The sequence below is a fragment of the Paramacrobiotus metropolitanus genome, unplaced genomic scaffold, assembly GCF_019649055.1.
Source record: "Paramacrobiotus metropolitanus isolate TYO unplaced genomic scaffold, Prichtersi_v1.0 Parri_scaffold0000004, whole genome shotgun sequence".
Taxonomy (NCBI): Eukaryota; Metazoa; Tardigrada; class Eutardigrada; order Parachela; family Macrobiotidae; genus Paramacrobiotus; species Paramacrobiotus metropolitanus.
This window is the reverse complement of record NW_026570224.1, coordinates 2,148,994-2,169,710: the sequence shown is the minus strand read 5'-3', so window position 1 is coordinate 2,169,710 and position 20,717 is coordinate 2,148,994. Positions and strand designations below refer to the sequence as shown.

Here is a 20,717-nt window from a genome sequence, read left to right as displayed (position 1 = left end):
TCTCCTCTGTAAAGTCTCCTTCATATGCACTACGTACGGTTTTGCTGGTTAATATTTTACAGTTCTATATCTGTTTGCGTGGTAGTACTGTCGCTGATCCACGCCACTACATAGGTTAGCAAATACTATAATAATTATGACCTTTGCGTTTATGAGCAGTATATGCATACTACCAACACAAGGTTGCATACGCTTTGAACTGCAGCTGCAAGTTTCAATGAATTCGAAAAAGATTTAAATAAATATTTTTCTGTCAGTAGAATGCAGAACAAATAAATACAAAGGAAAAGACATACACAGCTGTTTTCAAATTTGCGTTCCGGGATCAAAAGAGCGGTTGGGGACAAAGGCATCCGGGAAGCCATTCTGCGCTGGACTCGTACAGGATCCCGGCACGGGACTTTTCAGATCGGTGGACTTATGGAAATAGCGATTGCCAGCTTCATCGCTATCCTGATCACTGTCATCCTCGTCCTCTTCTTCAATACTCGTACCCGTGTAACCAACCGGCGTCCATCCCTTCTTGACCAGTAGACCACACAGTGCCAGTCCGTCCTGCAGACTGGGCAGCAGCGACCACACATTCAGTCCCCGTGGCGCCGTCCCGCCCCACGCGTCAAAGTTCATAGTGCGATTCAGGCCAAGCGTCTGGCAGAAGACCAGTGTCTCGTCGGGTGCTGCGACACTGAAACTGAACAGACACATTTGACTGGGATCCAGTATCTTATCGCCGGTATCGATATCATCGCAAAAAATCCGGAAACCTATTCGCCATTCACAACAGTTAATTATCGCGATGATATTCATGCTGGCTTTGGAATTTGCACTGGCTTCGTTTATGAGTAGCGCCTGTGCGTCGTTGTAATCGACCGCCGGCATAAAACGCAGATTTGTGGATGATTTGTCCGACATCTTCCACACCGGAAATACCAATGTGCCACCGCTGAATGAATAGATATAATTTGCGGTTTCAACAAAACAACAGCAATAATACGACTTAATCAAACAGACAAACCACAAACATTATGACAAGGTGTTGCGAATTAGTGATGCGCACGATCCGCCCGCTATCAAAAATTCTCCCGCATAATGCTCAGTCAGGTGTGGACGGTTTGGCACTGTTTTCAATAAAAACCAGCATTGCGTACACGGCGTCGGTTCGTTAGGAATCAATTTATTTACTTTGCTGGTCCCGTGATTTGACAGCTTGTCATGCGTTGCTTAATCTCTCCGAGAATGAAAAGCTGACATAACGTACGACGGCTCCTTTATGAATTTCTTTTCCATTATGCTACAGGCATTGTTTGTTGTGCTCGATTCTCTCCACATACCTTTCAACTCCGACATGTCAAGCAATATGGCGCTTTCCGCAAGTCTGCAGTCATTCTGCACGCTCTAAATATTGCGCGGCGTATGAATCTGATGGTGAGTAAGCACAAATACCGGCAAACCGCAGATCTGCGATGCATACGAGTACTGTAGTAAGAGCGTTGTTACATGCATTTGCTAAAAAACGTGATACAGCAAGCAAGGCTCTACAACCCGAGCACCAAAGCTTATAAAAAACGTAGTCAATTTAATAAATGATTTATACTTATATATCGTATAAACAACGTAAATAAACTACTTATTTACCGTTAGCTGATTTTTGCATGCTACCGTAACGGCATTACCGTATTCGGCATTACAAGGCTAAAATTTTGAAGATCATATTTAAAGCTTTATTTGAAAAAGAAGGAAATCCATCCATATGTTAAAGACAAAACTCCAGAATCAAGTTCCTACCGACTACCACAAATCTTTACTTCACTGGACAATTCACAAGAGATGGTGAAACAACGATCCCTTTTCCAGCAACACTAAATGGGACACCTTTGTAAATAGCGGTTTTATTTGCATCTACCGTCAAATCCGGAGCGACCGTCTCCCAAATTTTCTTTTTAGGGTTTAGCTGGTCATCAGGCGTGCCGGGATATCCATCGAAGGTGACTCGATCACCGGGCTGAGAGCCGTTGGGAGGAATTAGAAGTTCCACTTTATCCGGAGTGCTTGCACACATCACCATTCCTGAAACACAACCCGTCGATACATGTACCGTTACAACATATGTACCAGACCTGTGCAGTTATTTTTAACTATTTAACTTAACGCGAGTTATTTTCGAGTTATAATATAACTCTGTAGCGTAACTCGTCCCCCCGAAAACTTAACTCTAGCGTAACCCGCACAAAAATTGTATGTATTGTCTATGGTAGCGTAATTCCCTGAGTAACTCGAAACTCGGTTTACTTTTATGAATAGCGTAACTCGTAGCGTAATTTCCACGCTTCTAGTAACTCCTAACTCTAACTCTGGGTGAATTTTCCATAACTGCACAGGTCTGATATGTACTATAACAAACCCAATTGAACATGATAAAGAAAAAAACAATCAATGATAAAAGCAAAGGAACTATTCTGATAAACTACTTCAGGAAGCAAATATTTAACTGTCCATGCCACGAGCAGCATTCACATTGTGTTCAAACAAAAGTCTCAGAAGACTGATTAATTTTTAATCTAAACACCATAAGCAGTATGACAAACCTTCAGATGTAACGCCACGCATTTTTGCCGGTTTCAGATTGCACAGGACAATGACCAATCGATTGCGCATTTCTTCAATGGGAACATGCTTGACCAGTCCACTGACGATGGTTCGCGGCTGCCCCTCACCCAGATCGATCTTCTCCACGTACAGTGAATCCGCATCTGGGTGCTTATCAACTTCAACAATTTTCCCTACACGCATATCCAAACGAGCCACGGTGACGGAATCATCGGATGACGCTGTGCCTTCAGGTTTTTGATCTCCACCGTCACCTGACTTCGCCGGCTGCAAAAGATAAACGATGTACAATTGTATGGAACACGGTAACGTGCACACATAAGAAAAGATATACTGTACCGTACCTGTTTGCTTTTATCGGCTTTATTGCTTTTTCCCTTACTCTCAGTCTGTCGGAAAACATTGCACTTCATTTAATTATCACTTTAAAAAATAAAATTATCACTGCACTCAATATCGGAAACTACCTCGGTTGAGGGTGTCTGAGATTGAGAAGTGGCTGGTTTCGCGCTGTCTTCCGCTCCTTTTAATTTTTTGGCGGAACCGCTCTTTGATTTTTCAGCAGGAGACTGAAAAAAACGAATTTCGATGAATTTCCGTCTATGTACTGCCATATTAGCACAAATACAAACCTCTTCCGGTACCTCCGCAGTTTTTTCAACGGTTTGAGGAGCGGGCTGAGGTTCGTTGCTGGAGGATTTAGTTTTCTATAGCATAAAATAATATTCCCAGAAATTTTCTCAACCTGTTGTGAGAAGCCAGCGCAGAAACTGTACCTCTTTTTGGAGAAAAACTTTAAGAGCCAACGGTGGCTTTCCTTCTAGGAGATCGTACACGGCGATCTGTTTCATGATCTCCAACATCTGACGCTGCAGCTCTTTGTTTTCATCCTTCAGTTTCTGCAGCGCACCGGCCGACACGTCTGAGTGTTGGCCGCTGCTGATCACACTGCCAATAGAGTCCAGTTTGTTTTTCACGTAAACCATCTCGTTGTCGATCTCGTTGAAGGTATCCACAATCTTCTTCGCAGCCATTCTAATAATCGACGTCCACGGTGTTGCAAGTTGCAGTTCTGAAAAGCCCGACGTATCAACAACTAATAACTATGCATCGATAAGCTGACCACGAAAGCCGTGGAACTTAAAAATGAGTTCGATGTGGCAAAGGCATCTACAAGGCCGCATTACTTACCTGCGAGTAATGGCCGGCAATTGATCGGAGTGTGAGAAAGGAGCGATGTGAAGAAAATTCGACGTGCTTGAGCTGCTATCATCAGGAACAAGGCCACCGTCAACAGGATGATGCAATTCACTTATGATGCTTCGAGATCTAGGTAGATGTTTGCAGTTGCTTGTGTCACTGACAGCAACAGTGACAATTCGTTATAGGGAGAAATAAATAAACACCGCAGCCTCCAACTTGCTGGTATTAAGAATCTATTTCTTATTAGTTTTATTAAAGATGTTAAACTGCCAAAAACTGAACCAAGAAAATTTCTGAAAACGGAAAACAGGTAGAAAACTGAGAAATTTTCAGTTAGCAAACTGCAAATAAAATTTGAATTTATTCGGATGCCCACAACTATTACCGAGCCGAAGTATTTCATAGTTGGCCAACATATACCCCTCCACAGGGGGTATATGTTGGCCACGACCTAGCAGTACCAGCGTAACTGCATGAGTGGCTCGGCTCGGCAACCGAAATGTTAGTGGCTCGGCTCGGCAACCGAAATTAGTTCGCGGCAATCTTACTACAAGTCACAAAATCATAACAATTCGAAAATCTGGGTTTAAGTTGAAAAGTTATCTAATTTGTAAATGTAAATCAGTAAATTTTAAATTGGGTAATTTTATATCTGCTGCTGATAACTGATAACGGAGTTTTTCATTGGAGTTTTGTTTAACCAGTGGAGGCGATGGTCGGTGGACTGCTCAGTCTTCTGATTTGACAAGAGTACATATGTACTTTTTCATCGAGCAATCACTGTACCAGTACTGCATTATCCACTAACAGCGGTAACGCGCAGACGTGCTACAGGAAACCGCATTCCGCTGCCACTGCCAGTACAATGTCTGCCTACAAAAAGCGCATGCTGACAGATTATACCAGCACCGTGACCCACACGGATGTGGAACTCTCCGGGAGCGAAGAGAATGCATCATCGAGTCGCGGGCGGAGACACATTGATGAAGAAGACTCACTGCGCAGTCCGAAGCGTCTCCGCTTGAATCCACGATCTTTGGTTCTGCCTGATATCGAACGGATTACCGACTTGCAGAAAGCGCAGGCAGCCCTGGACGATCTCAGCACACAGATACATGTCAGTCGGGTTTTCTCGCTTCGAACAAATTTTTTTCACCAGATCGTTTCTTGCAGACCATATCGGAGAATGGAGTAAGTGTCAGCGTGGATGAGATCGTCGCCGTGTGTGAAAAACTCTGCGATCTGTTTCACATTTTTCACAGTCTGCACTCCGTAATTTTACGGCGTATGGGCGAATTGCTGAAGTTATCTCTTGGGACATCATGCTTCCCTGTTTTGCGCCCATTTATTATTAAAGTTCTCAACTCTACGTCATGGGACACGCGTATACGGGTGCAGCTCGCTCGGATCTTGCTGGAAGCAGGCGTCAAGCATCGCCAGAACAGCGCATTTTGCTGGCACATTGTGACTATTGTGGACAAGTTCTTATGGCGGAATTTTTCGTTAACAGCACCGCTATCAAGTGATGCGCACGGCGAAGACGATATAACAGATGGGAATATTCAGGGCGACGACGAGATGATGCAGCGTGATAGTGGTTGGTCTGTGCTGCTCGCTTCGTGTTTAGATGTGATTGGGGAAGTTCTGCCTTACCGCGATACATCGCGACAGTATGTGCTCAGTTTGTGGAACCGTTTTGCTCAGGATGGCTGTAATGAAGTGCGCGCAGCGGCCTACCGAATGCTGGACGCGTTGACGGAGCGTGGATTTCGTATGCGCTTTAGTCTAACGACGTGAGTATTTTCACTGCTCGTGATAAGTTAAAGTATAGATATTTGTGTATAGATATTAATGTATAGATATTTGTGCTGGCTGTTCCGTTCTGTTCGTTCAGGTTTGATTGGTCTGCTTTCTGTTTCGTTTTTTACTTATGTAAATTGCTGATCGTTTTGATAAATTTGAGGACTCGCTGGCTAGTGTTGTTTGAGTTGTACAGTGTAAGTTTATTGTAATATTGTTTTGTCGTAGTTTGTAATATTGTTTTGTCGTAGTAATGGTGAAATTTTTGCAGCTATCGGAGATTGTGCAATGATCTGGAGGATATTGACTCCTCGGTTCGTTCGTCCGTTATGAACCTTATTTTTCGCCTGAGCGACGACTATCCTAGCCAGCAAGTGGCGAACGCGCAGGCTGTGCACAGTAGCGAAACAACCGAAACAATTAATTTAGTTGATGATGTCTTCTGCAAAATATGTGATCGTGTCAATGATTGGGAAATTAATATTCGCGCTCAAGCTGCGAGTATTTTGGGTACGAGATTACTTGTGATTGATATGTCGTATAGAAGTACAGGTCATAGAATATTCAATATTTTGAGTCAATTTTTAGGTCGCATGAATGGCGTGACCCTTGACTACATCCTGCAGACAGTGGATAAGAAGCTGATGTCGGACTTGCGAGTGAAGGTTGCAGGACACGAGCGCCAGAAGCGTTTGTTCGAGAGTGGTGAATGGTCTAGCGGTCGTAAATGGGCTGACGATGCCCCTAAAGAACGTCTACAACAGGATGACGTTTCGCTGATGTCCATCGGTGCCACGGGAGCCTTTGTTTTAGCACTGGAAGACCAGTTTCAAGAAGTACGGGAACAGGCTGTCATCTCCATGGCTTTGCTAGCAGAGAAGCATCCGACCTTTGGTTCTACCAGTGAGACGTTTTATACTTAACATTTTTGCATCGTTTTAGACAATTATTTTTTTAATTAAACAGGCGCGGAATTCCTCGTCGATATGTTCAATGATGAAATTCATGATGTGCGGCTAAAAGCCCTGCAGATGTTCCCCAGACTAGGGGGCGGTGTCGAGCTGCGAGAAGATCAGCTAGAAATGGTTTTGACCGTTTTGCAAGACGCAACGTTGGACATTCGTCAAGGTCTTCGGTCCATTTTGCCGACTTTAAAATATTCATCCGCCAAACTAATTAGAATGGTGCACACAGAGCTTCTTAATAACCTAAAACAGTATCCTTCGGATCATGGACAGATATGCCAGTGTTTAGCGAAGATCGGTGCTAGCAACGGCGCTTTAATAGCCGAAGAAGCCACCGTGTATTTGAATATCCATCCATATTTGCATTCATCGGAAACTAAATCGGACGACAAAATCTACATCGGCACAATGGCACTGCTGTGTAATGCAGCTAGTTCTACACCGGAAATTGTAAAAGTTTTTTTGGATTTCCATTTACGCCATTATCTTCTTTATCGCTATAAATACCCCGGTAAATATACGAATACTTCTATATCTTTGAGGAGTGTTGGTAAAATCTTTCGTAGAAAAAATTTCAACGTGTACGTATCGATAAACACGTTATGCTTGTACTATAATAATTGTATTTGCTTATTTAATGTATTGTTATTCATGTGTATCACACACAGTGTACAAGTATGTGTGTGGGTTCGGTCACTTCAGTGGTACATCACTGACTTGTAAGTAGAATTTTTGTTTTTGGTTTGGATTAAATTAACGATGAAAGTTTTGAGTTTGTTCAGGGATTTGACATGTTTCGATTTTAGTACAATCTCTGTAATTATTGTGAATTTCATTCTCATTACAGAATGGTTCCCATATCTTGACACTGCTGGAAATGCACGACTAAAATCAAGAAAAGGCAGTTTGCAGAAATATCCTTCTGCTGATGGCAATATTGCGTCGTTTCTTGCCATCCTTGAGCGTCGGTTCGTTGAAGCAAAAGGCTATCGCAACATCGCAGATATCTTGGACGTAGGTCGTAAGGAAATCCAAAATATGGTACAGTGGAATGTCTCACAGGAGGCGGCTGGCGCATGGTTGGATCTGCAGTTCCGGTTTGCTAGCCGATACGTGGAAGCATTGGAAAACTCTGAAAATGATATGCTTAGAGAGAACGATGTGAACGAAGCAGGTGTAAGCAAAAGCATCGTGGATGAAATGAGAACGCTTTTTACTGGTATGACTGACCGCGATCGCTTGTTGACGGCTACCCTCATACTTCAGGACAAATTACTTCAGGTAAATCAAAAATAAGTGTTCGGTAACAGCCATTTAATGTCTGTAAAAGCAGTTTGCCCAGGTTTTTAGTGTATGGTTGTTATGAGCTTCGGGATTGATTGCTGTTTAAATTATTCGCTGGTGCATTTGTACATATTCATAGTTTATACTGTATAGCATTTCTGCTGTGCAGGCTTTACAAAGTGGAGAACGGTCTGGCGATTTGGTGGAAGTGGGACCTGAAATTTTGATTGACATCACCGATTTGGAGGGCATGTCTGGTAAATATGGAGAAAAATTACCTCGATGGATATCCGGTATCGGAGACGATCTGAAAACAATGTACGCTACAAAGCTCCCGTATTCAAAGCTTCTATCCTGGTTGCGGAGTTGTATCCCCGTTCCTCGCCTTCCTGGCAGTGAAATACAAAGGGTTAGCGTGAATATTGTGTCACCAATAGAGAACGAATATGTGGTGAATGTAGTTGCTGGGACAATTCACAAAATTCCTTTGGAAGCTGTCGTAGAAGGATGTTTGGACTTGGCGGGTAAGTGCTTTGCAGTTAAGTATACATTCAAGTACCACTTTTCCCGGGTGAACTTCGCAGCTTTTCCCCTTTAAATTATTGGATTTATTTATTTATAATCCAATAATGGTTCTGGTTTTACCGTTGTGATTTTTCTGTTTATCTCATAGGGTTACGGTTTTTACAGGAATTGTCATCTGTATTTTGCTACCGGACGGTCGCCGATTGGTTGTTTATCCTACCGCTAAAGACACAACGACGGAGAGTGACGCGGATGGACGTCTGAAGTTCTTTATTAAAAAAGATCTTGCTGTCAGTCAGAGCGTATGGAGTGCCGCGGCTGCAATTATTGTCCAATTGGCGAAGACCGTGGTCGGTAAAACTTTGTCGCTATTAGGAAATGGCAACTACCAGCTGCTTCAAGAAGAAGATACGAAGAAATTACTCTACCTTGGCAAAGCAGTGACGTATAAAGTTATGCCACAAAGTATTCGAACACATCTATAATGCAGCAAGGGATGAAGCCAATTTAAAGCGGAGATTTGATTTTATTTTGGGTGATCCGCAGTTTGGATTATGTAATTGCGGTATTATGGCCCTTAGATTGGGTTTTGTTTTCTTTATCAACGTACGTCATGCGTATCGTTGGTAAGTTACCGATAAAAATTGTGTAAAAATCGCGCTTGCATGCAAACGCTTGGCAGATACATAACACAACACAAGAACGCCAATTTCGCACATCTTCGTAAGGTTAGGAAATTGATGAAAACATAATGTTATAAGTATTCCTGCTCCTTTTTAGTCGGGAACTGCTTATACAGCTTTCGTTTCTTTGCAATTGGTGGACGCTGATATCCAGCGCCTAGTTCTTTTGATTTTGCTCGATTACCACTAGTTACACCTGAAAACCGAAATGCACAAGCGTTAATTTCATGCCACAGTAAACTGCAATGATTGTCCATACGCAGATGACGTACCCAGTTCTACCATAGGCGGTATTTTGAATCCAAATGATTTTGCCACTAATTTCAGATCCAATGTGTTGACATCGAAAATTTGTTTGAGGTGATGTGAATCGTATGCCCTCACGTATGATTTGTACGCTTCACGTCCCGACATGTTTAAAAAATAATTCTTCTCCATTAATTTTTCAAATTGGTCCTGGACATCGGCAACCTTATTCCACGAGAACTCGAACTCCGTTAATGGTACGCGAGCCTGTTTCAAGTACCGCAAAAACAATAACTCCTCTGGTCTCAAGATGAGTAAAGCTTGGCCTCGCCCTCCTTCACCGCGCGCTGTTCGTCCGACACGATGAATGTATTCCTGTAATAAACTTGCAAATTAATACAATTTTCTGGTAACCTGAATAAAATTACGTAATTCGGAAAACTGGAATAAAGCAACGTAATAAGCTGCAACAATAAGAACCCACAAGCGCCTGTAATAGGAATGGTATTCGAACTATGCGTTACAACTAGCGCAGAACAGTAAAGAAAAGCACAGTAAAGAAAACAGTAACGCTGTACAGTAAAGAAAGAAATGGATGGTAAAAAAATCACCTTCGGATCGTCCGGGGGATCATACTGAACAATCCAATCAACTTGAGGAATATCTAGTCCTCGCGCAGCAACGTCGGTACAAAGCAAAATGCCGCTTTCTGCGTTGCAGAACTGGAAAAACGTGGTCGTTCGCTTGGCTTGCTTCTGCCGACCCTGAAAAAAACCGCAACATTTCTTTCTGAATGTCGGAAAAATCGGAAACAGATGTGTACTTACATGTATGCACATTACGCTCAATCCAATATAATTAAGCAGTTCATGGTGGAACTTCACGGACAAACACGAGCTGAAGAATACCATGACTTTGCTTTTCTTATTTTTCTTTAGAAAGGTAAACAGTAACTGGAATCGTTTATCTGAGGGGCAGACAACGTATCCCTGAAAAACACGACCATTAAAGCAGTTGTTCTTTCTTCCATCCATCGAAAATATTCGACAAAAGTATTAACCTGATTAAGCCCTTCCACAGTCGCAACCTGCTTGTCGTCGTCGATGCCGACATAAATCGGCGCGGTGGAGACGGCCAGTTTTATGAGATCGGTTGTTTTCTGGGTCTGAGTTGCACTGAACAGCATGGTTTGTCGTTTTTCTACAAAATTATTTGAATGAACACATTTTCGCACAAGGATTCATGGTACCAAGAAGCTCAGATCGCATAAAAAAACTCACTAGGTAACAGTCGAATGATCTGCTTAATTTCTTCCTCGAATCCTATATCCAGAATTCGATCCGCTTCGTCAATTACCAAGCACAATAAATTCTTATACACGAACTGATTGGTGCTCTGCATATGGTCCAACAGCCGACCAGGTGTCGCTACGAGGATGTTAACTCCTTTGGCCAATTTATCGGCTTCCGCTTGCCGATTAGTTCCCCCCATAATCAATCCGAAAGTAAGTGTAGAAAATTTTAGCAGTTCCTTCAGAACTCCAAACGTCTGCATAGACAGCTCTCGCGTCGGAGAAACAATAATACATCCCGTTCCGTTGCGTTGATGAAATTTTACTTTATTCAGCAGCTCAATGGCCGGAATAAGAAAAGCCAAAGTTTTACCGCTTCCTGTACGGGCCGAACCAATCAAATCCCTACCAGACAAACAAAATAAACTAAATCATCTGTTCACACCCAATATAAAAAATAATCGATGCTGCCATTTCGTTTACAATTATTAAGACTCTTAAAAAAGTAAAAATTCACCATAAAAAACAAATACTAAATTTACTCAAAAAAATTATTACAAAAAACGAATGCCATACTTTTAAGTACAAAGAAAGCCTAAGAAATCTACGGTGAGTAGATGACATAATTTTTAACTCGTTAATTCAGTGAGTGCAAGACTAAAGGGATTACATAGTATGCGATTAGCAGTGCACTGTACCTTCCTTCCAAAAGAGGTGGTATACATCTGCTTTGAATATCGGTCATATGGGTAAATGTCATCTCTTTCACCGCCTTCAAAATGTTGTCTGACACCTTTCCTTCAAGGTCAGAGAACGGCAAGCCGTTCGTCGTCACATCTTTTCCGGAATCATGGGAAACTTCTTCGACAGACTCTGCCTTGCCATTTTGCCCATCAGACACTGAATGGGTGCAAAACATACTAAGGCTATGTATTGTTACTGTTGTAGGATAAACGTTACATTTTCACAAACATACTGCTGATCGAAGATGGAACAATTCTGCTGGAACGACCGGACTGGTCTTCTCGTGGACCTTCATGGTTTCCCGACTCAGGTTCCTCTTCTGCCTCGCTAGCTTTTCGTTTCCGTACCGGGGCTTCTTTTTCCATCCGTTTCTGTCGTTCAGTTTTCTTCATGGTTTCCCATTTATTCAGCTTTTTCTTTAATATCTTGTCCGGAAGAGACATAATGAAGGCTAATAAAATACAAAAAGAGGAAATCCAGTTTTATGATTTACCGAAGCAGAGTTTGTGGCACAAAATCTGTAAAATTACAAAATGTGTTGAACCGGCGAGCCGAGCTTCGTCGAAGTGTCGGTAGGAAACCAGTTCTGCGGGCGGTCGCAATGAAACACGACTGTAGTTATGTTTTTGTTGTATTAAGTGGAAGAGTTGAACTTTCTGTAGAAGTTGGAAGTCAGGAAGTGCACAAAATTTGAAACACTTCGATTTGGTGCTTGCAAGTTGCAAGAGATTATGATGAGTGCACAATAATATTATTGTGCACTCTTATGATACGAAATCAAAAGGAAGAAGTAGCATGAACTTTCTGATTTCTGGTGACATTTTCTGTCGCACTTACTGACTTATAACTGCAAGTCCGCGATACGCGGGACTGTTGAATATACTGCTGCCAAACCAAAGTATTTGCGAGTTGGGACATCTGTCAGCTGGCAATCGTTGTGAAGGACTCGGTGAGTGAACTACCGTGAATAGGTGGTTAGTGACTTACTGTCACCCATTAGGAAGTAACAGTGCGATAAGATTTAAATGCCGTTTTCTTCAGCGTTGAGGTTGCGAGGTCTTGCAGTAATGTAGGTTTGCAGCATGCAGTTTGCATGGTCGATGTTATCTCTTGTGCGTGCCAGGTACTAATTTAGCTCTTTAGGTACTTAATTGAGCGCCGTTTATTGTCCGCCATGGCTGCAGCGAAATCACTGCAGTCCGAACTGGCAACCATTGATGAAGAGATTGCTGTAGTGGATCTAAAGATACAAGAATTTCGCAAGCGACGCGAAGCTTTAGAACAGCGCAAGCAAGCTTTGCTGGCTAAGGTGAAAGTATCTCAACAGAGATCTCAAGATCATGACTGGGAGCGTGGTATATTTCCCTGGAGTGATGCTGTGGATAAAATTCGCACCAAAATGGGAATTGCTAGTTTTCGTCCACTGCAGCTGTCAACAATTAACGTGACTATGGCGAATAAAGACTGCATTCTCATTATGCCGACAGGTAATTGCTTGTCTGACTAATTTTTTGAGAAAGCCGCAGCTGTGTCCAGAATGTCGGGTATCTGTATTTGATGAAAATTATTGAAAATTTGACAGCTCTTTTTAAGATTTGTTGTTTCGCACCTGCAGCTGTATTTTTTCTTCGAATTTTTGTCGTTTTTCAGTTCATAAATGCACATCAAGTTGAAAAAATGTTACTACCATGCCTGTTGATACAGTGTGTGTACATAACTACATACCGAACTGATAATAACTTTAACAAAAATTTCAGATTTTGGAAGCAGTTAGCAGTTGAATGACGGTAAATGCCGGTAGTCTGCAAAAGTTGAATAATTACATGTTAGATTTTTCCTTTGTCCGATTTATACTTTCCAGGCAGTGTAATATTATACGGCAGAGTAATTCCACTATTCCAGGCCGTGTTCAGAATATTACAAAAACTTGTTATTTATAGGCGGAGGAAAATCGCTGTGCTATCAGATCCCCGCTGTTGCATCGCTGCGTGGAATTACCGTTGTCATCTCTCCCCTTGTCAGGTAAAATGTTCTTGAACTGCTAATGTAAAATACTAAAATGTATAATATGCGTCTACCTTTGCAGTTTAATGGAGGACCAGTTCCTGGCTTTGCGAAAATACGGAATAGAGGGCGTGACTTTCCATTCGGGGCTGCCAGCAGAACAAAGCCGCCAAGTCTTGACGAGGCTGATGGATCCGAAAACAACGTTGAGAATTATTTACGTTACCCCAGAGAGGATTGCTAAAACGAAGACCTTCAACGCGCGGATGGAAGCTCTTTACGCTGCGGGAATGCTCTCTCGCATTGTGATAGATGAGGTGCACTGCTGCAGTCAGTGGGGCCATGATTTTAGGTGAAGCTGATGAAACCGACTTTTTTCCGGATGTGCTGTTTTTATGCGATCGTACGCTAATGGTGTATAATTAATCCAGAAAAAATTTATTTCAGGCCGGATTATAAGGCTCTTAACATCCTGAAGCGCCAGTACCCTCAGACGCCGATATTGGGACTCACTGCCACGGCGACTGTCCGTGTACTGGAAGATGTTCAGAATATTTTGGGGCTCCAGGGTTCCGTAGTTTTTCGTGCGCCGTTTAACCGAGGGAATCTCTTGTACGAAGTGCAGTATAAGCCCTCTGCCACCAGTTTGGCTGTGGATAAAATTGCTAATCTCATTAAACACCGTTTTGATGGACAGTCAGGTAAGCGTAAAACAGTATAGCGGAAATGTGTAGCCTTCATACCGGCAATTTAAACAACGGACAGACTCTCTTCTTCCGCAGGTATTGTTTACTGTCTGTCCATTAAGGACACCGAAGAAGTCGCTCAAGATCTTGTACAGCGCGGCGTGAAGGCTAAACCGTATCACGCATCGCTCACACCTGAGAAACGCTCCGTAACCCATCACGCTTGGCTAAATAACGAGATTTCTGTCGTTGTGGCGACAGTGGCGTTCGGTATGGGCATTGATAAACCGGATGTGCGTTTTGTTATCCATCATACAATCAGCAAAAGTATCGAGACTTATTACCAAGAAAGCGGTCGTGCTGGACGGGACGGAAAGAAGTCAGCTTGCATACTGTTCTTCCGGATGCAAGATGCATTCCGTATGACCTCTTTGACTTTCACGGAGAAGGTTGGACAGGACAACGTTCGGGAAATGGTGCGCTATGCTCACAATATCGACAAGTGCCGAAGATGGCCCCTGGCGCAGTTTTTCGGTGAAAAATGGACGTCGGATATGTGCGATGAGATGTGTGACATTTGCAAGAAGCGGGCGAATCGCCATACCATTACGATTGACGTGACAGAGCACGCTAAAGACATCGTAAAGGTCTGATTTAATGTGTAAATTATTTAAGACTGAAATTGTTTAAAACTTTTTAAAAATTTTCTGTGGTTTTTATGACCGGAAATCAGTGCAATTTATACATTATTATTAAACTCAGATCCATTATTTTCTTGTTCGTTACAGGCGGTGAAGGTCGCGATTGGGCGCTCAAAAACCGGGAAATGTACTGCTGCACAAGTCATTGATGCATGGCTGAATAAGCGACAGATACGGCTGGGAAATGTGAAAACAGCCACGCAGTCCGATTGCGAACGGATTATTGTGGATATGATTCTGAATAACTACCTGGGACAAACATTCCATGCAACTGCTTACAATTACGTGACATACATAGTCGCTGGCCCGCTTGCGCCTACTCTGCTGCGAGATCAAGCGAAATTGGAAATCTCGTTTGAAATAGACGACCGGACTTACCAGAAATTGGTAAAAACAAAAGATTCCCCAACAGCTGCTGGGGACTACGAGTCGGAACAGAATGAAGACGACGAGGATATTTTGGCGGCATTTAGTGCATACGAGGAGCATGTTCTAACAGATGACATTGAGGAAGGAGCTTCTTCTACATCTCACAATGGAAATGCAGATGTACAAATTGTCGAAAACGGCTGCGATCGTGATGTAGAAATCGTCGAGAAACAAGATTCCGATGTTGAGTTGGATTTCGGTGATCTGGAAGACCGTTCTGCCAGACCGACTAAAAAAGTAGCACTTGCAGATGATGTATCGTTGGCCACGATGAAACGATCTACAAGCTTTGAAAGTTCCGGTGGGAAAAAGCGCCGCGGATTGTTCTGAAATGGATATGGATTCCGATCCATTTTCCGATTGATGTCTTTCGATTTTTAATGGTATTTTGACTATTTTCTGCTAATAAAGCGAGTTCGTGTCGTATGTAACCTGGCGAAGCGTTTTTATGGAAGAGAGGAAGTGACAACCGGGAAGGCTAATCCTTCTTTAATATGACGCACATTGTACAGTGCTGTGCAATAATTGCGACACAAATGCTTTACTTTCTCCTTCAACTATATAAATGCTATAGTTAGAGGCAAAAGAAAAGGTACGGTAAATAAATTTCAAGAACAAAAGCACCCGTGGCAGAGAATACAATTTTTTGCACAATGTACAGTACTGCTGAGTCTATTGTGTCAACTGTTTAAGTACTGTACTGCTGAAATGTTAGCGCAGCATCGCAAACTAACATGAAAATGCTCCCACATATGTGCTTCTCTACAGTCTACAGAATCGAGTAATATACGCATGATATTGATGTGGTTAAGAGAAAATTTTGACAGGCTTTCGGAGTCTGCAATTTTTCAACAAAAGAAGAAAAATATAATATCCTCGATATAATTAAATATCCTCGATCCAACATCTTGCATGCTTGAATGCAATGCATAGTTGCATGGTTTGCGCGATATCTGCTCAAAACTGCCACCAAATTACGTAGTTGAGACTTTTAACACAGAGTAATTTTACCATAATAGACCAGCTTCGTAGATTTTTTTTACTGCACCAGCTTCGTAGAACCCATGTCGTTATTTATGTAGGCAGTTTACGACAAATTCCCAGCATTTACGCATAAAATGAAATAATTAACACGACGTCACACTCTGCACACTCCAACAGACTGATCTTCACGGCCGCGCTGTAATTACATAGTATTCAAATGGAAGATGCACTCTACCAACGGACCAGCATTTTGCAAAAAAATGTTTGCCTGTCACTTAGTTCTTGGCAGCCTGCATGGCTCCCGCGCGTCCTTCCTCCCATCGAGTCACTCGGGCGCTTGCGTCTGCGCGCTTTGCGGCTTCGTTCTTATATTCCGACTTTAAAGCCTGCCGTACCTAAATAAATCAAAGCGCTGCCATCTTCGCTATCGGTAAAATGCGAAATGCCAGTTTAGCTCACAGCTTGGACAATGAGTACTACCTAAGCACTTACGCATCGTGCAGCAATCTGGGAATAACGAATATAATTAAGTCCAGCCACTCGCCACGCTGCAGCCATCGTAAAATAATATAACTGAACGACTCTACCTGACTGACAAAACAGTGACAAAAATCAAAACTGGATCAAATCGAATGGTCAAAAGGATTACCGATTACAAGGAAACTTTGAAAACGATCCCAAATGTTGGCCACCCCGAAAACGACGAAAGACCCGACGACTTCCTGTTCCAGTAATGCCTCTTCCAATACCAGACACCTCGCACTGGCATTCGTTTTCATTGCACTGGCACTGGTATTCGTTGCACTGCCACTGGTATTTGATTCAAAGCCTATCTGTTTGTAACTTTGTTTTTGATTTTTATCCAAATTTAGCCCATTCGATTTTTTTTGTGAAATATGGAGTCACTGGAGTGTAAGTATGTAATTGAATTACTGTACTTACAAAAAATTGCGGTGAACTTGTTTATTAAAGGTGATTGCCTGGTCGTTCCGTCGAATCTTTAAAACTGCATTTTAATAATATGGAATTCATAGTTGGGTGGTCGCTAACCCACTGCGCATTTATTGGAAGACCAAAGTAACCTTGCAAAGCTGCGAGCCTGCGACATGCATCGTTCCGGTTCTCCTGAAGGTTTGAAATTTTGACGTCTGCGTATTGACGGCTGTGGGGGAATTCTGGTGCTTAATCCGGAACAGTCTGTGCGTAATTTGTACTGCTTTGTATAATCTGATCTTATTTGTGAAACTGGCCGAGTCTTTGATGCCTCCTTCAAACATGCATCGATCTCCCAACGCTTCCTCCAAGAGTAAACTATCGTTTTCCACGGAAAGACTTGCGACAGAACCGCCGACTGATCGCCAGTCTGTTTCGCTTGGGTATTGGGATAGTCCGGATGCGACTGTGATAGCTAAAATCCGGCAGAAAATTAGCCTTTATTGGAAAACAGTAAGTAATAACATAACATACGCCATATCGAGAAGGTCCAAGATACCTGATTTTAAAAAATTGAGCTGGAATTTTTACATGGACTGTGCCACCATTGCTTGACTGTATTTTCTGTGTTTGTAGGGACGTTACGATGCTGCAGAATTTTGGATGGATAAATTGGCTAACTTATCCGATTACGGTATAGTAATATCATTTCTTTTACCTCCGAAAACTCAGATTATGGAGAAAGGCGATTTTTGCAGAGAATCTATCCGATCTTCTCAGCGTTTGTGAGTTATTGTTTATGGACGGCCAATATGCTGCTTGCCGAAATATGATAGAAACAAGAAATCTGGAAAAGGTATTCCTCATTTGTGGCTCAATACTCACAAAAGTTGTTGTCGAATCTTTTTTGGGTTTTCTAGCGAAGAATTGACTTTCGGTATTGGCTTGGACGATGCTACGTGAGTACTGGTACTGTGATCAGACTCACTGCAGAATTAACTTTTAGTATTGTTTTTATAGTTTTTCCAAATCTTGATTTTTTTTGCAGTTTGTCACCGGCGATCTCGAGGAAGCTTTGCGGATATTGCGATTACCTACAGTGCCAGAATATAATAAAAATGGTTCGCGCGTCTTCTCATCTCTACAGAAATCATATATAAGCGAAAATGGGTCGGAAATGCATATTGACGACATCTGCATGACACCAACGGGACCTGTTGAACGGAATGGTTTGAAATTGCCCGTTGAGGACGATGACATTGACGCTGAAAACGTAAAATGATTAATTTTAACAAGTCAAAACTGCCTTTAATAAGATTTTTGCCTGCCTTTGTGTTTCTAGTTTTTGGCAGCCATCGAAATTCTTAAAGGAAAGATATACGATCGCCAAGACAATCGCCAAATGGCATGTGCTGCGTACCAGCAGGCTTTGGAAATTGATCCCTTCTCTGTCGACGCACTGGAGTATTTGGCTTCCCGTCAAGCACTGACAGTGACAGAAAAGGGGAAGATTTTGGTGGATGTTCATGAACGAACCCAGCAAATGTTTGGCGATGAAGGAACATCTCTTGTTGATGTGATATATCGCGGCAGATTACAGCCGGAACTCAATTGGGAAAACGGAAAAAGTACTGGAGAGCGTAGCGTTGAGAAGACAAAATTTGATCGAAATCCTGATTTCCTGCTCACAAAAGCCGAATACTTGTAAGCCAGTTTAATAAACTGTTTGTAATACAGATGCAATATTCGTCGCTTAGAAAGTATGATATAGTCGAAGTTGCTGTGCAGTTTTTATCATAATTTTTGGTCACGATTTCCAAGATGCTTTTCAGTTTGCAAAGGCGCGATTATGCCAAAGCTATGGAAATCACTCACGAAATAATGAGGATAAAGCCGCTCTACCGGAATTGTTTGCTAGTTCATGTGGCTGCTCTGGTGCATTTTAATAAAAGTAGTCTACTTTTCGATCTGTCCCATCGATTAGTGGCTATGTATCCACAAGATATGATGACTTGGTATGCAACGGCTGCGTATTATTACGTCTGCAACCATATGGAATTAACACGACGATACCTAGCCAAAGCGATTGGTATGGACAAGAGTTGTGGACATGTGTGGTTATTGTATGGACATTCGTTTTCCCGCGAGCGGGAACATGACCAAGCAATGGCTGCGTATTTCCATGCGGTTGATGTGATGAAAGGGTAATCTTGTTTGCCTGCGAGTACTTGAAGTAGATTGTAATGTACCGATTTTTGCGCAGCTCCTTTTTCCCTTACATGTACATAGCACGTGAATATGTACGAACGAACAATCACGTCTTGGCCGAGAGATTTTATGGAGAAGCGAAGCAGCTAGCCCCGGATGACCCAGCAGTACTGCACGAAATTGGAATTCTGCATATAAAAAAAGCAGAGTATGTGTTGGAGCAAGTCGCTTGTTGCACTTGACGGCCATTATACCCTCGTTTGATTTTAGTGTTATCTTATCCAAAAATCAGACTGCTACAGCAAATGCGAGCGCTTTAAACGATAGCAAGAAGGAAATAATGTTGGCTGTGGAGAATCTCTTACATGCGCTGGATGTCATTAAACTGGACAGCACGGAACAGACAACTATGGATTCCGGTGTTGAAGGCATCCTAGAGACGTTGGCCACAGCATATATGAAACTGCGGCAAGTACTATAGCAGTGTTTTAGTTATCAATATACTATTGATAGCTCATTTCGATAATTTTTACTCATAACAGTACGAAGGCTTGAGCTGTTGTCTAAGTTCCTTGTTGCGCCTAATTTATTGAAGTGATTTAGGGTGTGACAGCAGGCACGCATTAGTGCGGGATTTTAGCACCAACAGACATGAAACTACGAAATTTGTGTTGCTTTTTAGTAAGGGCGAGGAAGCACTGAAGTATGCCATCCTGGCAAGTCATATTAATTCAAAGAACAGTGGTGTCCTAAAAATTATTGGGATGGCACATTATATGTTGGGTCATCTCCAAAGTGCCGTGGAAGCATTTCAACGAGCGCTAGCTGTCAACAAGGATGATACATTGACCAAGAAGATGCTTGGCGAAACAGTAGATATTCTTGCTGAAGAAGGCGTTGCGCACCTTTTGCCATCCGTTCCTCCTGATCTGATGGTAACTGCTGGTGTGCCGCGTCGGAATCGTATTGCTCGAGCACCTTCGATAAGCCTTTCCGAAAGCGGACGTTCATCTGTAAAGCGGAGTACGAAGAAAAGCTCGAGCGTCGCACATACATCCGCTCTTAATATTTCTGTGCCTTCGACGTCGAAGGGTGTGGTTGATCTGCCTGGCGACGAATCTGTTGCAATGGATATATCGATGGACGTATCCGGCACGACTGAACGAGAGCCGCATTACAGTTTTCTGGGGGATTTTCTTATTAGTGGAAATTATACAGAACCGCCTGATGAATAATCAGTGCTGTTTTTTTTGCGTTTCATAGCTGATGTGCCATACGGTAATGTTTCTTATTGCTTTAAGCTGTGATGCAACGGTTCATGGTTCGGACTTTATGGTTTACATAAATGAATCCTAACTGGTAAGCGCAGAAATGATTCATAAGATACTTCTACAGTTAATATCGTAACAACACCAATACCACCC

The 20,717-nt window shown here is 42.4% G+C and overlaps 5 protein-coding genes and 1 long non-coding RNA gene across 6 annotated transcripts; 2 read left to right on the top strand and 4 right to left on the bottom strand.

The window, feature by feature from the left end:
- Positions 1–171: 171 nt before the first annotated feature.
- Positions 172–1,579, bottom strand: LOC129599186 (uncharacterized). The gene has a single exon (XM_055497342.1). It carries the CDS (start codon positions 910–912, stop codon positions 307–309), a length of 606 nt encoding a protein of 201 aa, XP_055353317.1. The 5' UTR covers positions 913–1,579; the 3' UTR covers positions 172–306.
- A 128-nt stretch (positions 1,580–1,707) lies between these two features.
- On the bottom strand, positions 1,708–4,178 carry LOC129599165 (aminoacyl tRNA synthase complex-interacting multifunctional protein 1-like). Its single transcript, XM_055497319.1, has 7 exons — positions 3,799–4,178; positions 3,384–3,679; positions 3,240–3,314; positions 3,075–3,176; positions 2,952–2,996; positions 2,586–2,874; positions 1,708–2,067 (listed from the first exon to the last, which is right to left on the bottom strand). Exons 1-7 carry the CDS (start codon positions 3,878–3,880, stop codon positions 1,802–1,804), a joined length of 1,155 nt encoding a protein of 384 aa, XP_055353294.1. The 5' UTR covers positions 3,881–4,178; the 3' UTR covers positions 1,708–1,801.
- Positions 4,179–4,359: 181 nt separating this feature from the next.
- Positions 4,360–9,104, top strand: LOC129602790 (integrator complex subunit 4-like). The gene is made up of 8 exons (XM_055501939.1): positions 4,360–4,927; positions 4,984–5,603; positions 5,882–6,120; positions 6,199–6,513; positions 6,577–7,086; positions 7,423–7,856; positions 8,029–8,383; positions 8,550–9,104. The coding sequence occupies exons 1-8, from the start codon at positions 4,676–4,678 to the stop codon at positions 8,867–8,869; spliced, it is 3,045 nt and encodes a 1,014-aa protein (XP_055357914.1). The 5' UTR covers positions 4,360–4,675; the 3' UTR covers positions 8,870–9,104.
- On the bottom strand, positions 8,902–11,872 carry LOC129602791 (ATP-dependent RNA helicase DDX18-like). Its single transcript, XM_055501940.1, has 8 exons — positions 11,581–11,872; positions 11,303–11,504; positions 10,594–11,009; positions 10,374–10,513; positions 10,141–10,302; positions 9,925–10,077; positions 9,340–9,688; positions 8,902–9,263 (listed from the first exon to the last, which is right to left on the bottom strand). Exons 1-8 carry the CDS (start codon positions 11,789–11,791, stop codon positions 9,139–9,141), a joined length of 1,758 nt encoding a protein of 585 aa, XP_055357915.1. The 5' UTR covers positions 11,792–11,872; the 3' UTR covers positions 8,902–9,138.
- Positions 11,873–12,007: 135 nt separating this feature from the next.
- On the top strand, positions 12,008–20,656 carry LOC129580747 (uncharacterized). Its single transcript, XM_055471406.1, has 17 exons — positions 12,008–12,297; positions 12,492–12,835; positions 13,289–13,370; positions 13,435–13,704; positions 13,800–14,053; positions 14,135–14,685; positions 14,827–15,491; positions 17,292–17,598; positions 17,722–17,779; positions 17,844–17,941; positions 18,006–18,044; positions 18,134–18,358; positions 18,428–18,789; positions 18,918–19,289; positions 19,349–19,501; positions 19,564–19,761; positions 19,976–20,656. Exons 2-17 carry the CDS (start codon positions 12,523–12,525, stop codon positions 20,526–20,528), a joined length of 4,500 nt encoding a protein of 1,499 aa, XP_055327381.1. The 5' UTR covers positions 12,008–12,297; positions 12,492–12,522; the 3' UTR covers positions 20,529–20,656.
- Positions 16,227–16,869, bottom strand: LOC129602793 (uncharacterized). The gene is made up of 2 exons (XR_008692440.1): positions 16,645–16,869; positions 16,227–16,547 (listed from the first exon to the last, which is right to left on the bottom strand). It is a non-coding gene; the product is annotated as an uncharacterized LOC129602793 (long non-coding RNA).
- Positions 20,657–20,717: the final 61 nt, after the last annotated feature.

What these genes read in the sequence shown, in the direction of transcription:
- LOC129599186 (XM_055497342.1), bottom strand. Translation starts at nt 912, where the DNA reads ATGTCGGACAAATCATCCACAAATCTGCGTTTTATGCCGGCGGTCGAT.
- LOC129599165 (XM_055497319.1), bottom strand. Translation starts at nt 3,880, where the DNA reads ATGATAGCAGCTCAAGCACGTCGAATTTTCTTCACATCGCTCCTTTCT. An exon ending in CTGCGGAGGTACCGGAAGAG is followed by an intron (nt 3,177 to 3,239) that starts GTTTGTATTTGT and finishes CGTTTTTTTCAG; the next exon opens with TCTCCTGCTGAAAAATCAAA. An exon ending in GCGTGGCGTTACATCTGAAG is followed by an intron (nt 2,068 to 2,585) that starts GTTTGTCATACT and finishes GTTGTGTTTCAG; the next exon opens with GAATGGTGATGTGTGCAAGC.
- LOC129602790 (XM_055501939.1), top strand. Translation starts at nt 4,676, where the DNA reads ATGTCTGCCTACAAAAAGCGCATGCTGACAGATTATACCAGCACCGTG. An exon ending in ATGCGCTTTAGTCTAACGAC is followed by an intron (nt 5,604 to 5,881) that starts GTGAGTATTTTC and finishes AAATTTTTGCAG; the next exon opens with CTATCGGAGATTGTGCAATG. An exon ending in TTATCGCTATAAATACCCCG is followed by an intron (nt 7,087 to 7,422) that starts GTAAATATACGA and finishes TTCTCATTACAG; the next exon opens with AATGGTTCCCATATCTTGAC.
- LOC129602791 (XM_055501940.1), bottom strand. Translation starts at nt 11,791, where the DNA reads ATGTCTCTTCCGGACAAGATATTAAAGAAAAAGCTGAATAAATGGGAA. An exon ending in CTGTGGAAGGGCTTAATCAG is followed by an intron (nt 10,303 to 10,373) that starts GTTAATACTTTT and finishes CGTGTTTTTCAG; the next exon opens with GGATACGTTGTCTGCCCCTC. An exon ending in ACCGCCTATGGTAGAACTGG is followed by an intron (nt 9,264 to 9,339) that starts GTACGTCATCTG and finishes TTCGGTTTTCAG; the next exon opens with GTGTAACTAGTGGTAATCGA.
- LOC129580747 (XM_055471406.1), top strand. Translation starts at nt 12,523, where the DNA reads ATGGCTGCAGCGAAATCACTGCAGTCCGAACTGGCAACCATTGATGAA. An exon ending in ACGCTAAAGACATCGTAAAG is followed by an intron (nt 14,686 to 14,826) that starts GTCTGATTTAAT and finishes TGTTCGTTACAG; the next exon opens with GCGGTGAAGGTCGCGATTGG. An exon ending in ATGACATTGACGCTGAAAAC is followed by an intron (nt 18,359 to 18,427) that starts GTAAAATGATTA and finishes TTGTGTTTCTAG; the next exon opens with TTTTTGGCAGCCATCGAAAT.